Here is a 16574-nt window from a genome sequence, read left to right on the forward strand (position 1 = left end):
TTTGGGGGAGTACTCATTGGAACAACACCTGTGAGCGATGAGGAAAGCAAAAGGCTCCAGCTGATCCTACAGGGAATTTGGGAGCTGGAATGGCCCTCTGGAATTGTCCCAGTGGAGGCAAGGAGGCCAGGCCTTTTCACCTCACATAGGTCAGCCATTGGATGCAGGCTGCTGTCAGGAAGGAACCACAGCTTTGGGCAAGGCATTTCTGCAGCTATAGTCAATTCCTCCTAATGGACACAGCTGTGAGCAGCAAGGGGAAATGCATGCCTGGGTGCTAAACAGGCACCTAGAGGGTGGACTACAGCATCTACCATGTAAATGGATGGAAGTCTTTCTGCTAATTATCATCTGTTATTAGAATGTGGCCGTAAGAGATTCCACACCTGGACTAGAATTGTCTTACACTGGGAAAGAATCCATTAAATGCTCTCAAATCATGTTCATAGTGACAGGTCTGAGAGGTCTCAGCTCTACATTCTATGCCTTTCCCTCTCCCGCCCACACATTTTCTATTTCCCTGCACTGCAAAGACTCTTAAAATCTCCACTTTGAGTGACTTCTGGTCACACTCAGACCACAGAGATTTCTTCTTCTTTTCTAGTTACCCATGCACATAGAGGATCACCCTCTGACAACCTAGAAATTGCTATTGATCCATTTGTTCACTTATTCATTCATCTGTCCATCATCACACATATTTAATACCTACTCTGCACTAGAGCAAGTACTGAATGTTTAAAAAAAAATGAAGAGGTTGTAAAAGGTCTTAACATCAGGATAAAGAGTTGGATTTTCTCTAGACATAATGAAGAGATTGGGACAGATAATGTGACTTGAGTAGATTTGGATTTTTGAAAGATCCCTCTGTGGGGGTTGGAGAAGACAGATTGCTTGGAGAGTCCACAGTACAAAGAGGCAGCTCACATAAAGAAATTTAAGGGCAAGTTGACTCATTCTTCAAGCCTCAGCTGAGTCACCCATCTTCTGTTCTTCCTCTGACTAAGGCCACTTTGCTGTCCCACAAGTCAGTGGTGTGGCCAACAAGCAGGTCCAGAGCCTGCTTGGGTGGGAGTGCTCACATTGACCTCCTAAGCCACTAGCAGCCCACAGGGTCCAGTCACATGCCTTTGTATGTGCAGACATACCATATATGTGACCCCAGGTCACAGGCTCTCACTGTGAACCACACAGCTGTCCACATAGACTGGATGCCTCTGAAAAATGAGCCCCCAAAGGATGAATCATTCCATTTAGTCTTGCCCTCCACAGCCTCAATACCTTTGGGCCAGTCCCTAAGAGAAAAAGTAAATCTCTCAGTGGGTGGGACTATTACATAAAATTTAAATTATGGATCTTAAGTGTATGAGAAGCAGCAGAGACTGTATTCCAAAGAAATAAAGGCAGGAGAATTTTTTTTTTCAAATTAGCCAACTATAGACTGGAAAATAGAAGAGAAAATATCATATTAATAATAATTATTTGAAGGTAATAGCTTATGTTCTTTAATGCAGTTCCAACATAAATGTCACTGTAAGAAATGATATTTCATTTCACTACTAACAAATCAGGTACTTAGTGTGCTGGGGGAGAAATGATTGGAACTACTTTAAAGCCACATTAACCAGAGAAACTGCAAAAATATTTATATTCTTATGAAGGAAGGAAGGAATGCCCCTCGTGGGTGTACTTAAGTATCCTCCATCTTTTGGATAAATGGTAATGCTAAACAAAAAATGGAAAGATGACCTTAGAATAATAACCTCAAGACCCAACTGGGACTTAGCTTCTCAATGTACAAAAATCATTTGCAATATGTTCAGGATGGAAATTTCTATACTGCTTTATAGCTCATAGACTTTATTATATACCTCAATCGAAAATCACCGAAACACCCAACTCTGGGCTGGCTTCCTTCCCCTGTGGGGGGGGGGGGGCTCCCATATGTAAAATTACTCACCATGCCCTTGCTTGCTGTCTGTGATTCTGCTCAGCTACTCAACCATGTTTGTAAGGACAAGAAAACAAAGGGAAAGAGAAAACCAATCCATTCAGAGAGGTGTTTCATATAGAGAATGGGACCGTTAAACCAAAAGCAGGTTTGGCACTATTAGGGTTTTCTCTAGCCAGTTCTCCCTCCATTCTCCTTCTGGAGACCCCATGCAAAGCCCATGTGGAAAATTTCACAGGATAAATGCTGCATTGATACCTGAAAGTCATCTCATTGGGTGAAAGTCTTTCATTTTTTCTCATTTCTAACAGTTGTTTTGCACATTGCATGGAAGATGGAGAGTTCGTGTGGGCCTGCACCTATGAGCCCTTTGGTTTTCAGGCAGCTCCAAAGGACTTGAATGTCCAGTTGATTTATCATGAATGGCATTGATACTTATGTGACTAGAAGCTGTTAGTCTGAACTGGTGCTTGGAGAAACAAAGTCAATGAAAGTCACCGATCCAATAAATCTGTGAAGGGTTGCATGGAAAGTCTTTTAAGCAAATGACAGGCCCCATCCTACAAGGAGGCATACAGCTATTGAGGCACAAATCAATGTCCAGAAGGCCTTAGGATGACAATATCCCAGGCTTTTATTTTTGAAATCAGATAGACTTGTATGCCAATAAAGTAAACAGATTCCTGATGATATAACCTCAAAGTCAATTCATATATGTGTTTACAAATATTTTGTGTGGTAGGGAGGACAGAATCTACATTAAAATCTACATTTGAAACATAGGTTTTTGGAAGTAAGTAGCTTCAGTACTGCTGGTATATGGAAGAGTGAGATCTTTTGCTACTCATATAATGATCTGCACTCTTATTCTGCATGCACATTAATATGAGTAAATAGAATCAATGCAGCCTAATTACTTATTAATCTAGTAACAAAATAATCCTTGAAGCAATCATTTGGACTATTTGACATAACTAATGGGCCAAAATGAGCAGTTAAGTTAACCCAGTGTCAAACATCTCTTGGACCAGGTGGGGAAGTTAGATAATGTTCATGACCTGTCACTCTGTGCACTGCCTTTGATAGCTAACAGATTTCTACAAGCTCTGGATTGCATACATGCCAAGTGCTTCCTGGCTGCTCCAGGAGAGTATCAAAGCCAACACAATGAGTTTTAATACTGGTGAGGTCCAGGTATTCTTGGGGTTGAATGGAAGTCACCAAGGAGTCGTCTGTCAGCTTGCCTAAGAAATTTAAAAGACTCTATTACCCTGGCAGTGTCACAATGTCCTTTATTTATGCTTCTCTATGGGGGAGTGGGAAGAGCAGCCAGAACAGCCTGCTATAGCAGCTATCCAGCTGCTCATGCAGTTAATATAGCTGTAGAAAGAACATGATTTATACAAGAGCATTCCCCACCCCCAACACTGGTGCATGAGTCTCAGACCCACTCATTCTGGGAGACCTGCACTACACACAATTTCCTGTGTGCCCTGGTGACAGCAGGATAACACATAGAGCTGCTGATCTAAACTAGAATAGGAAACAAACACAATATATAAGTGTATTGACAATATCCATACATGACTTATGCCCTCAATGATGTTTATGAGATAGTTCACTTGTTGCAACAGACAACAGATTTCTATGAACGCAACAGAGCCAGGCAGGCAGAGATTCTGTAAAAGCTGGGGGCACAGGTTAAAAAGAGGCTTCCTGCTGCTTGCTGGTGAGGAGAAATGATTAAGGAACCAAATTGGAAAGCATGCACACATAGCTTCCAGGACCAACAGTGCTGCTGCCACAGGCAAAGGTGATCATTGAAAGGAACAGGGCAGACTCTACGTGGAGCCTTCTTTCCTTTTCAGGTGGTGGAGCAGGGATGAGAGGGTCTGTTATTGCTCCCCATTCCTGTATATTGCTGCTAGACAGAAGGCATGAGGGGCCTGCAGCTTCACATACCTGATAAGGGCCCTGGTTGCAGCCACAGTAGCTGCTCTCCATGGTGTAGCTTCTCGACACCCCCATCTCTCTCCACACCACAACCCGGGCAGTGGAGGCTCGGGATTTCTCCACAAGGAAACTGCAGCTGCTCATTGTGAATGCTGGTGCTAGTTTATCAAGGATTTTGGGAAGAGTCTACAATTAGAAAAAAGAAAATCAAACTATGATGAGTTGCAGGTGATTAGCACTATTCATTATAAAAAATAGCTTCTCAACATTTATGAAGCATCTCTATACATCACACACTTCATATATGCTACTGTGAATCATTTATTAACCCTAAGAAATGGATACCAACTTATTTTATCATTTTTCAGATGAAGAATCTGAGGCTTAGGAAAGTAAAAATAAAGAACTTAAGTTTTCCACAACTACAAAACGGCTAGAATGGGATCCAGATGCCTACCTTCCCAACTCCAAAGAATATAATCTTTAGACTTGGCTTTTGTGCATCACTGTGGACCTCTGATGCACATGTATATTTGGCCCCTTACATTGCTGGGTTGAGCCTATGGGAAATCACAGATGTTATAGGGACCTGGAATTTATAGAGCAACTCAATCCAGCCTTAGTGTTTCTACAGGGTGAGACTAAGCACCGTTCACTGACCTCAGAAGGCCACAGGGGCCACTGAAGACTTTCAAGCAGGAGCATTACGAAGTTCATTTGTTTCCTATGAGTATGGAATTGCCAAAATGAACTTTTCAGCCTTATTCTCTAAGCCATAAATCTGAAGCTGGATCAATTATAAAACTCCTAAAATTCCATCCCTTCTGGGTTTATATATCCCACTTTGGAGTAAAAAATGCTTTATTTATGACCACTTAATCTCCAGTTAGAAGGCATCTGTAGACTCTAGTCACTCTGATTGACAGAGCTGTGGCTTCCAACACTTGACCTGCCCCAGAGGGAATGATGACTCAGAGTTGATAGTACATTTAGTCCTTGGGTCAGCAAAAAATACTGAGCTTGGAAGTTCCAGAACTTCAGTGACATTAACAAGAAGGGCTCTCTCACTTCAGGACTAACTAAATACACACAAAATAGCATGTAATGTAAAATCACGTACCTTAGGTAACAAACAGTAAAACTTCAGGCTTTTGGACAAATCGGATGACAAAAGTGTTAAAAGCCTAATGAGTTGTTAAGAATATAAATTAATTGGATTTTTTGAAAAAAAATACTAGACTATCTAGCAAATCTCTTTATCACTCTGGTACTTACTGTCCTTGGGTTTAATATAACTGTTAATTGCATTATTGACTCTATTATAAATTACACATTATTTAAACACACATTAATATAAATATTAACATAACTTATTCTGGTCTCTATGTTCCTACATACCCTCCAGACCTACAGAACATTTTAAAAGGGAAAAATATTTTTATTGCTTGAGCTTCTGCAACTCCCTTCTAATTGATTTCATATCCACACTTATACCTCCCTCCCTGAGTTCTTGCCCTATCTTTGGCCTTCAAAATGTTCATCACAATTCCAATTTAGTTACTGTGTGTGAGTGTGTTTGTTTGTTTGTTTGTTTCTTCTCTTCAGCCTCGAAGTTCCATAAGGACAGGAGTGTATTTTATTCACAAGAAAATCTCTGCATCCTGAGAAATATGTTACTCATAGACTTCATAACTATTTTTTGAAATAAATAGAACTTACTAGTCCAGACCCTAAGGATCTCCTTAGATAAACATAAACATACTGCTTACATATACTTTAAAGAAAATGATTAAAAATACTCAAAATCAATTTTCATATATCAATGTTTTAGCTCAGTGTAAGAAGTTTACTCATATTACTTTAATGATCTTTGTTTTGTAAACTTACTTCTTTTGTGATTTTTTACTTTTTAAATCATAGTTCATTTTTTAACAACAGTTATAGTTCAGAGCAAAACTGAGAGAAGAGAAAGTTACTGAGATATCCCATGTGCTCCATGGTCCCACATGGGTATAGCCTCCCTCATTATCAAAATCTTCCACCAGAATGGTGTATTTATAATACATAGACCTACATTGACACATCACTATCACTCCAAGTTCATAGTTTAAATAACGGTTCACTCTTGATCTTGTGCATTCTATAGGCTTGGTTGAATGTATAGTGACATTTATCTAATATTACTGTACCATGCAAAGTAGTTTCACATTCCTAAAACAGTGTGTGCTTCACCTGCTCATCTCCTTCCTGCTTCTCTTCCCCTGAAGACCCTGGCAACCACTGATCTTTCACTGTCCCATAGTTTCGTCTTTTCCGCAATTTTTCATATAGTTGGTGTCATACTAGTTTTCATGTTGCCTTGTCTCACTTAGTAACACCTGCTTAAGTTTCCTCCATGTCTCTGCATGACATGATAACTCATTTCATTTTTGCACTGAATAATGTTCTATTGGTTAGATGTCTGAAGATATCTTGAGTGTATTATCATGAATGAAGCTGCTACAAAATATTCATGTATAGGTTTTATGTGGACATAATTTTCAATTCTTTTAAGTAAATAATAAGAATTGCAATTACTGGACTTGGTGGTAACAGTAAGTTAGGTTTTGTAATAATCACCAGACTGTCTTCCAAAGAGGTTGTACCACTCTATATTGCTACCACCAACAAATGAGAGTCCCTGCTGATCCCCATTCTTGTCAATAGTTGGTGTTTGTGTTCCAGATTTGGGGCATTCTAACAGGTGTATAGTGGTACCACATTATCATTTTAATTTGCATTTCCCAGATGATAAACAGTGTGGAGCATCTTTTTATGTGCTTATTTTCCATCTGCATCTCATCTTTCATGAGGTATCTTTTAAGATCTTGGGTCTATTTTCTAATCAGGTTTTTTGTTTTTTTTAAATGTTGAGTTGAAAAGTTTTTTATATAAACTGTTAAGTTCTTATATAAACTCTGTTCTTTGAGATAACAGTTAATTATCAAACATCTTTTACAACATTTTCTTCTCTAGTCTGTAGCTTGTCTTTTCATTCTCTTGAGAATTTGTTTCATAGAGCAGGAAAAAATTTAAATTTAATGAAGTCTAGCTTATTAATTCTTCCTGCTAAAGATTATGATATAGTTGTTGATATCATATCTAAAAAGTTGTTGTCAAACTCGTAGTCATATAGATTTTCTCTTATCTTCTAGAAGTTGTCATGTCCTGAGCTGTTTTCCTTCACCACTTCTATCTGCCATCATGTTCTGCCTCACTTCATCTTATCTTGGGCTCAGAGCTAAGAAGCTGGTCAACCATGGAGGAAACCTCTAAAACTGTGACCCAAAATAAACTTCCTCCTCCACATTGTTCTTGTCAGGTTCTTTGGTAACAGAGATAACAAATCTGACTAAAACAAGTCTTTGTATCCATGAACATGAATTTCTTCTTATTTAGTTTTTCTTTTATTTCTTCAACAGACTTTTGTAATTTTCCTCACATAGATATAATACATATTTTGTTAGACATAAACTAGGTATTGTATTTGGAACATACTAATATAAATGGTATTGAGCTTCTTAATTTCAAATTCCACTTGCTCATTGCTGTTATACAAGAAAGCAATTAAATTCTGTATTTTATCTTTGTGTGCTGCAACACATTAATCATTCATTCTGGAGTTCCAGAAATAGAAATGGTTTTATTTCTTTATTTTCAAATCAGTATGACTTTATTTTGTTTTCTTGTCTTATTACATTGCTACACCTTCCAACATAATGCTGAAAAGGAGTGGTGAGAGGCTACATTCTTGTTTCACTCCTGATTTAGTGAGAAGAGTGATTATTTCTTACCATTAAGAATTTATGTTAACTATAGCTTATTCATAAATTAACTATAGCTTATTCATAAATTTTTTTATCAAATTCAGAAAGAGGATTCTATTCTTAGTTTATCGAGAGTTTCTATTATGTATGGATTTTGGATTTTTTTCAAATGCTTCTTCTGCACATGATCAGTTGATTTTTCTTCTTTAGTTTGTTGATAAGATATATTCTATAAATTGATTTTGAAATGCTGATACACCATGCATATTTGGGATAAATCGTAATTATATAGTATACATAATTCTTTTTACTATATTATTGGATTTGATTTGCTAACATTTCTTCTGGAATTTGCATCTATGTTCAGAAAATGATACTGATCTGTTGATTTCTTCTAATGTCTTTGTCTGGCTTCAGCATTAGGTTAATGTTGATCCTATAGAAATATTTAGTCTTGTAAAATGATTTTTAAAATATTCCCTCAGTTTCCACCTTCTGAAAGAGACTGTGAAGAATTTGTATAATTTCTTCCTTTAACATTTTGTAAAGTTTACCAGTGAACCCATCTGGGCCTAGTGTTGTTTATGAAGGTTACTAATTATTATTTATTGATTCTATTTCTGTAATATATAGGCCATTTCAAATTATCTATTTATTTTTTCATGAGCTTGGGTAGTTTGTGTCTTTCAAGGAATTGGTCTATTTAATATAGGTTATAAAATTTGTAGCATTCCATGAATTATGAAATTATTATCCATTTAATATCCACAGGATCTGTAGTTATGTCTCACTTCTCATTTTTTGTATTAATAATTTGTGCCTGCTCTCTTTTTTTGTTTCCCTAGATAGCCTGGCTACAGATTTAATGCTCTTATCAATTTTTCAAAGAACCAGCTTTTGATTTCCTATTTTTCAATCTCTTTTTTTTATACTTTAGTATTTTGACAAATAAAATTATAGGATTTTATATATATATATATATATATATATATATATATATATATATAGTTTTGATCTATCTAATATTTTACCTCTTTCATTTACTTTGAATTTTATTTATTTATTACTAGTTTCTTAAGGTAGAAGCATGGATGATTTATTTTAGAATTTTACTTTTTTAATAAATAAATTCAATGTTACAAATTGTCCTCTAAGCACAGATTTTATTGCATTCCACAAAATCTGATTAGTAGCAGTTTTATTTTAATTTAGTTAAAAATATTTTCTAATTTCTTTTGAGATTTCTCCACTGATTCATGTATTATTTAGAAGTGTGTTCTTTAATTTCCACACATTTGGGAATTAAACCTTTCTGTTAACCTTTCTACTGATTTCTAGTTCAATTCCATTGTGTCTGAGAGCAGACATTATATGATTTCTATTCTTTTAATGTGTATTTACTGGCCCACAATTTGGTCTGTCTTGGTGAGTGTTTTATATAAGCTTCAGGAGAATATGTATTCTGGTGTTCTTGGAAGAGTCTATAGTTGCCAATTACATCCAATTGATTGATGGTGTTGTTGAATTCAATTATGTCCTTAAAGTGATTGTCTTTCATTTCAGATACTCGGGTTTTGAAGTCTCAGCTATAACAGTAGATTTATTTATTTCTGTTCGTATTTCTTTGTCTCGGGTATTTTGAAATTGTTAGGCACATACATGCTAAGAACTGTTATACCTTCTTGAAGGAATGACACCTTTATTATTGTTCAATGCCTTCTTTATCCATAACTTTCCTTGCTTTGAAGTTTGATGTGTTTGAAATTAATTAGAACTATTTTTGCTTATATGTCTTTCTCTGCCCATTTCCTTTTAATCTAATGTGTCTTTGTATTTAGAGTGGGTTTCTTCCAGACAACTTGCAGTTAGTTCTTCTTTCTTGGTCCCTTTTTACAACCTTCATTTTTCAGTTGTGCATGTACACCATTGGTATTCAAAGTGACTGTTGCTATAGTTGGGTTAATGTCTGCCATATTTGTTACTATTTTCTACCTGTTTTTTTGTTGTTTGTTCTGATTTTAGTTTTCCATTCTTTTCTGCTCTTTATGGTTTAAATTGAACATTGATATCATTCAATTTTCTCTCCCTTATTCACATATAAGCTTCTTTCTTTCACTTTCTTTTGGTTGACCTAAAGTTTGGAATTTCAAATAAAATTTCAAATAAAAGAGTGCCACTTCATAGACAGTATGAGTACCTGTTTATTATTAAGTGGTCATAATTCTCCTTCTTGTTTTCTTGCTTTGATTCATTTCTTATATATATATATATATATATATATATATATATATATATATATATATATGAATATGTGTACATGCATGGATGATCAAATATATTGTATCTATTATTATTTTGAACAAAATGCTATCTGTTAGATCAACAATAAGAAAAAAAAATCAAGTTTTCATTTTACTGTCTCTTATTCTTCCTTCAATACTCTTCTTTTTCATTGTAGAATCAAGGTTCTGACCTATATTATTTTCCTTCTCTCCAAAGGTCTGTTCTTAACACTTCTTGCGAGACAGGTCGGCAGGCAACAAATTCATTCAGTGTTTATTGAGAAAGTCCTCATTTCTTCTTCACTTTTGAAGTATAATTTCACAGGGTCCAGAGATCTAGGTTGGTGGTATTTTCTTTCTCAACACTTTAAATGTTTTGCTGTACTCTCTTCTTGTTTGCAAAGTTTCTGAGGAGATCAAATCTAATTCTTATCTTTTGTTCTCTCTAGAATAAGGCATTTTCCCCCTTCAGTATTTTTTCTATACTTTTGATTTTCTGTAATTTGAAAATGATATGCCTAAGTGTAGGCCTTTCTGCATTTGTCCTTCTGGTGTTCACTGCGCTTCCTGGATCTGTAGTTTGGTGTCTGGCATAAACCTGTTTTTGTTAGCTAATACACACTCTGTTAAAAAAAAAAACACACTTTCAAATTAATTACATGTATCTTGAGGAGTTTAACTAGTTATGAACCTTTCATTAGATTAAGGTAGACAGGTGACTTAGCAGGAAAATTTTGAGTATTTCTCTTACATTTCCACAACTATAGTTTATACATTCATTAAATAATAGACTCCCAATTTGGCATTTATATTAAATTTTAATTCTATCATCTCATTATTCTTTTGGTTTCACATACGTAAATCTATGACAGAGAAAAGAAAGCAGAGATAGCTATTCCATACAGGAAGTTGTTTTGTTTTGTTAATGAATAGGAAACAGATGAACTCTTAAGCAGTATAACATCCCACAGGGATGTAAAGAAGTTTACGTAAGATGCAATATGTCCAATGTGTAACAGACATCCAAATATTATAATATTATTTATAATTACTATAAATATGTCCCAAGAAAAGCCTCCTTCTCTTCTGGATTTTTCTCAAGGTAGAGCTGGGAATATACATTGAAGACTTTATTCAAGAGCAGAAAGATTCTACTGCAATCCAGAACACTGGCTAGACACTAAATATCAGCATTGTAGCACAGCCATTAAAGGAACACAGGGAAGAGCCACATAGGGAAGAGCCACATAGATCTGGACTAAGAACATTCCAGTTCCCCCATGTACTTGCTGTGCAACTTCAGATAAGCTACTCAGCCTCTCTGAGTCTTAGGCCCTTCATCTGTAAAACGGGAAAATGAACATCTCCTTGTTAGAGTTGTTGCAAGGAATAAATGAGATAATATAAATAAAAGGCATGGCATAGGAGCTGACATTTGGCACAGTCTAAACACAGACTTGGCAGGGATTTAGGACTAGTACAGAATTTGCCTCCAGGATGGGTCATCTATTTCTTTGTAGATATTGAATCCCATTTCTCTATAAGCATTAGAGTCAGGGGTAACCTTAACCAATGAGGGTGCATTCAATAATTTTTATATTAAGGTATATTTTAGAAGCTCAAGCTATATTTTATTTTTCCAAGCTATATTTTAATTCATTTGACTTCTGCCAACTCTTCCCAAACATTCCCTGGTTTCCAAAATCCAAAGAATATGGAATTCTCTCCAAGAGAACTCAAAAACTAGCACTTAGCTCAGGGCTCACATCCAAGTAGAAGCCCTCTTCTCTACCAGGAAGATGCAAGCTCCCTATGATCATCCTATAGAACTCAAATGTCTTCTCTTTTCTGGATTAAGCATGTGACAAAGATGAGATAGTACAGCACTTACAGCACTGGGTAATTTTATTATTGTACTGTTTAAAGTGCAGTTTGCCAATGAGTGGAGATTGAAAAAGAAAAGTAATGCTGCCCAAATATAAATATTCACCCTTCCAAAATTAGGAAACATTTAAAGCCTCTTTTCGCATTGCATAGATCTCTTCTTTAACTTAGACATCTCATTGTTTTCCAAGCTCCGAACAAGAATATATTCTTTCTTTTAACATCTGTTTAATTCTAAATTATAGTCATTTGACTCATTGCTCTGCTTCTCTCCAAGAGGGCACACAAATACAAAATCTCCGAGGTCAGATTCTATTATAGTTTGGATGTGAGGTGTTCCCCAAATGCTCATGTGTGATACAATGTAATAAGGTTTAGAGGAGAAATGATTGGGTTATTAAAGCCTGAACCCAATCAGTGAACTAATCCCCTGGGGAGATTAACTGAGTGGTACTTGAAGGTGAATAAGGTGTGGCTGGAGGAGGTGGGCCATTGTGGACATGCCTTTAAGGTATATAGTTTGTATCTGGTAAGTGCAGTGAGTCTCTCTGTGCTTTCTGATCATCATGTGAGCTGCTTACCTCTGCCACACTTTTCTGCCATGATGTTCAGCCTCACCTCAAGCCCCTAGGAATGGGACTGCCCTTCTAGGGACTGAGCTCTCTGGAACTGTGAGTCTCCAAGTAAACTTTTCTTCCTGTACAATTGTTTTGTTCAGGTCTTTTAGTAACAGCAGCAAAAAAAAAAAAAAAAAAAAAAAAAAAAAAAAAGCTGATTTAAACAGATTCTAAAAGTGTGAACCTGTGTTCCTGCTAACTACATAACCTGGGACACCTTACTTAATCTCTGTGATGCTGTTCCTTGATGTATGAAATGGGATGTTAGTAAAAGTATTTATTAACTCAAAAAATGTTTGTTAAACATCTTCTAGATATTTCTAGAATGAGGTAGCTGTAAAGAGTAAACATATTAAATATTAAATTAGTGCACATAGAGTGCTTAGCATAGAACTTTGCACACACTAGCCATGGTGTATCATTGATAATTATTATCTCTGCAATGCCTCAAAATTGGAATTTTACATAGAGGATAAATACCAGGAAATGTCAACGAAATAAGATATTTCCAAGCAGTGGTGCACAAAACCCAAGTTCAATTCATTTCTTCTTAAATCCACTATTATCCACAACTGGCAATCCAATTGTTTCAAGGCTCAAGTCAATTATTACAGAATTCATGTCCTTCAACTTCAGATTTTTCTTGAAATCAAACTTGAATTAAAATTTTTCTCATGATGTTTTTCTTCACATATTCATCATATTTACTTCAAAATATGTCTGTTGAAGCCAGCTAAGCACCAACTAAGAGTTAATGAGTCCATTCTGTGTTATCTCATCATATTTATGATCCTACACTTATTCTATATTTTACATTCCTGATTATCTCCCCCTCTCCACACCTAGTGTGTGTGTGTGTGTGTGTGTGTGTGTGTGTGTGTTGCTAAGGATTGAACCCAGAGTCTTGTGCATGTGAGGCAAGCACTCTACCAACTGAGCTATATCCCTAGCCCTACAACTAATACTTTTTACAAGTAGAAACCCATGTTTCACTCAACTTTGTTATCCAAATACCTACCACAGTGCCTGGAAACTGGCATATGATCAATAAATGTTTGGAAGTATACATCAGCCTTTTATTATAGTGAGTATATAGTTCAATGACTTTTAGATATTTTGCAACTATCCCTACATTTCAGCTTTAGCACATCTTTCTGTCTCAAAAGTTGTTGGTGTTTTCCACGCTCATCTGCAGTCAATCCCTGCCCTCCTTGATTTCTGAGTTTCTTTCAGACCATAGTTTTACTTCTTTCAAAAATTTTATATAAATTGAGTCATACTATTGTTTCCTTGTATTTATTTATTTGGTACCAGGGATTGAACTCAGGGGCACTCGACCACTGAGCCACATCCCCAGCCCTATTTTGTATTTTATTTAGAGACAGGGTCTCACTGCATTGTTTAGCCCCTCACTTTTGCTGAGGCTGGCTTTGAACTCGCAATCCTCCTGCCTCAGTCTCCCAAGCCACTGGGATTACAGGCGTGCACCACCACATCTAGCTACTATTTTTTTTTCTGACTACTTTCACTTTGTAGGTATTTTTGAAGTTCATTCATGTTTCATGTGTCAGTTGTTTGAAACTTAAATTCTATTTCAGTTGCATGAATATATTGTCCTTTATCTGTTCACAAGTTGGTGTGTGGATATGGCTTGTTTTCTATGTAGGGATGCTATGCATAAAGTTGCTAGAGCATTCGTGTACAAGACTTTGCTTAAATGTGTTCATTTCTCTTGGACATATACATAGGCAAGAAATTATTGGGTGGTAGTTTAAAAATATGAAGAAATTTTTAAAAAGTGGTTTCCAAAGTGGCCATTTTACATTTCCTCTGTCTCTGAAACTTGGTGGTTCCTGTCTTTTTTACACTGATCATTCTAGTGATGGTGTAGTGCTATCCTGTTGTGATTTTAATTTGGAATTACTAATGAAACAATAATGAATATCATTCATATTAGCCAATTATAAATTAACTTAGTTTAATTGTACAATCACTCCTTCGGCTCATTTTTATAAATGGATTATTGTATTTTAACTATTGAATTACCCCCAAAAAATTCTTTATATATTCTAGATACAAGTCCTTTATCAAATGAATAATTTACAAATACTTTCCCAGACTAAAGTTTGTCTTTCCAATTTCTTAACAATGTCTTTTGAGAGCAAAATACTTTAAATTGAATAAAGCCCAACTTATCTACTTTTTCTTCTGTACATTATACTTTGGGTGTTTTGTGTAAGGTAGCTTTGATTAGAGAACACAAAAATACAAAGATTTTCTAGTAGTTAGTATTCTTTAAGTTTTATAGCTTGGTTCTTACATTCAGGTCTATAATCTATTTTAACTTACATTTTGTATATCATGTGAGGCCAGTGTCCTAATTTGTATTTTTCCATGTGGCTAACCAGTTGTTCCACCACTATTTACTGGGTAAACTATATTTCTCCCATTGAATTGCCTTGGCATGTTTGTCAAAGACCAGTTGACTACAATGTGAGAGTGTGCTGTAGCTCTGTCTGTTCTGTTCCATTGATCTATATGTCTGTCTTTATGCCAATACTACAGTTTCATGATTACTGTAGCTTTTCAGTAAGTTATGAAATATAAACTAAATCCTCAAATATCATTCTTCTCTTTCAAAATTGCTTTAGCAATTCCAGTTCCTTTGCATTTCCATATAAATTTTAAGATTAACCCGTCAATATCAACAAAAGAGGGACATTTCATACTGCTTAAGGGAACCACACATCAACAAGACATAACAGTTATAAATAGATATGCCTCAAACAATGGAGCATCTATGTTCATCAATCAAACTCTTCTCAAGTTCAAGAGTCAAATAGATCACAATATAATAATTCTGGGTGATTTTAACACACCTTTTTCACCACTAGATAGATCTTCCAAACAAAAGCTTAACAAAGAAACTACAGAACTCAATAATACAATCAATAAATAGACATAACTGACATATATAGGATTTATTATCCATCAGTGAGTGAATACACTTTCTTCTCAGCAGCACATGGATCCTTCTCTAAAATAGACCATATATTATGCCACAGAGCAACGCTTAGTAAATACAAAAAAGTAGAGATACTACCCTGCATTCTATCAGTCCACAATGGAATACAATTAGAAATCTATGATAAAATAAAAAAATAAAATCTACTCCAATACCTGGAAACTAAAAAATATGCTATTGAATGAACAATGGGTTGTAAAAGATATCAAAGAGGAGATTAAAAAATTCTTAGAGGTAAATGAGAAAACTGATACAACACATAGAAATCTCTGGGACACTCTGAAAGTCATTCTAAGAGGAAAGTACATTACATGGAGTTTATTCCTTCAAAGAAGAAAAAGTCAACAAATAAATGACCTAACATTATATCTTAAAGCCCTAGAAAAAGAACAAATCAACCGCCAAAGCAGTAGAAGACAGGAAATAATTAAAACCAGAGCAGAAATCAATGAAATTGAAACAAAAGAAACGATTAAAAATATGGACAAAACAAAAAGTTAGTGCTTTTGAAAAAATAAATAAAATTGACAGGCTCTTATCCATGCTAATGAATAAAAGGAGAGAGAAAGCTCTAATTACTAACATACATAATGAAAAAGGAAATATCACAACAGACACTACAGAAATACAGAAGATAATTAGAAATTATTTTGAAAATTGGTACTCAAATAAAATAGAAAATATTGAAGGTATCAACAAATTTCTAGAGGCATATGATATGTCCAAACTAAATCAAGATGATATACACAATTTAAACAGATCAGTTTCAAGCAGGAAAATAGAAGACACCATCAGAAGCCTACCAACCAAGAAAAGTCCAGGACCAGATGAATACACAGCTGAGTTCTACAAGACCTTTAAAGAAGAACTAATACCAATACTCCTCAAACTATTTCATGAAATAGAAAAAGAGGGAACACTTCCAAACCCATTCTATCAGGCCAATATCACCCTGATTGAAAAACCAAAGACATATCAAAGAAAGAAAACTTCAGACCAATATCTCTAATGAACATAGATGCAAAAATTCTCAATAAAATCTGGCAAATCAAATAC

At 35.4% G+C, this 16574-nt stretch overlaps 1 protein-coding gene across 1 annotated transcript in view; it reads right to left on the minus strand.

Moving 5' to 3' along the window:
* The window catches only part of Agbl1 (AGBL carboxypeptidase 1), a 762772-nt gene that overhangs the window by 321342 nt on the left and 424856 nt on the right, over nt 1–16574 (minus strand). The window contains exon 21 of the mRNA XM_076851383.2: nt 3914–4090. Coding sequence (XP_076707498.2) covers nt 3914–4090 — 177 coding nt within the window. The remainder of the gene's footprint in view (nt 1–3913; nt 4091–16574) is intronic.

The sequence above is a fragment of the Callospermophilus lateralis genome, chromosome 3 (assembly GCF_048772815.1).
Source record: "Callospermophilus lateralis isolate mCalLat2 chromosome 3, mCalLat2.hap1, whole genome shotgun sequence".
NCBI lineage: Eukaryota > Metazoa > Chordata > Mammalia > Rodentia > Sciuridae > Callospermophilus > Callospermophilus lateralis.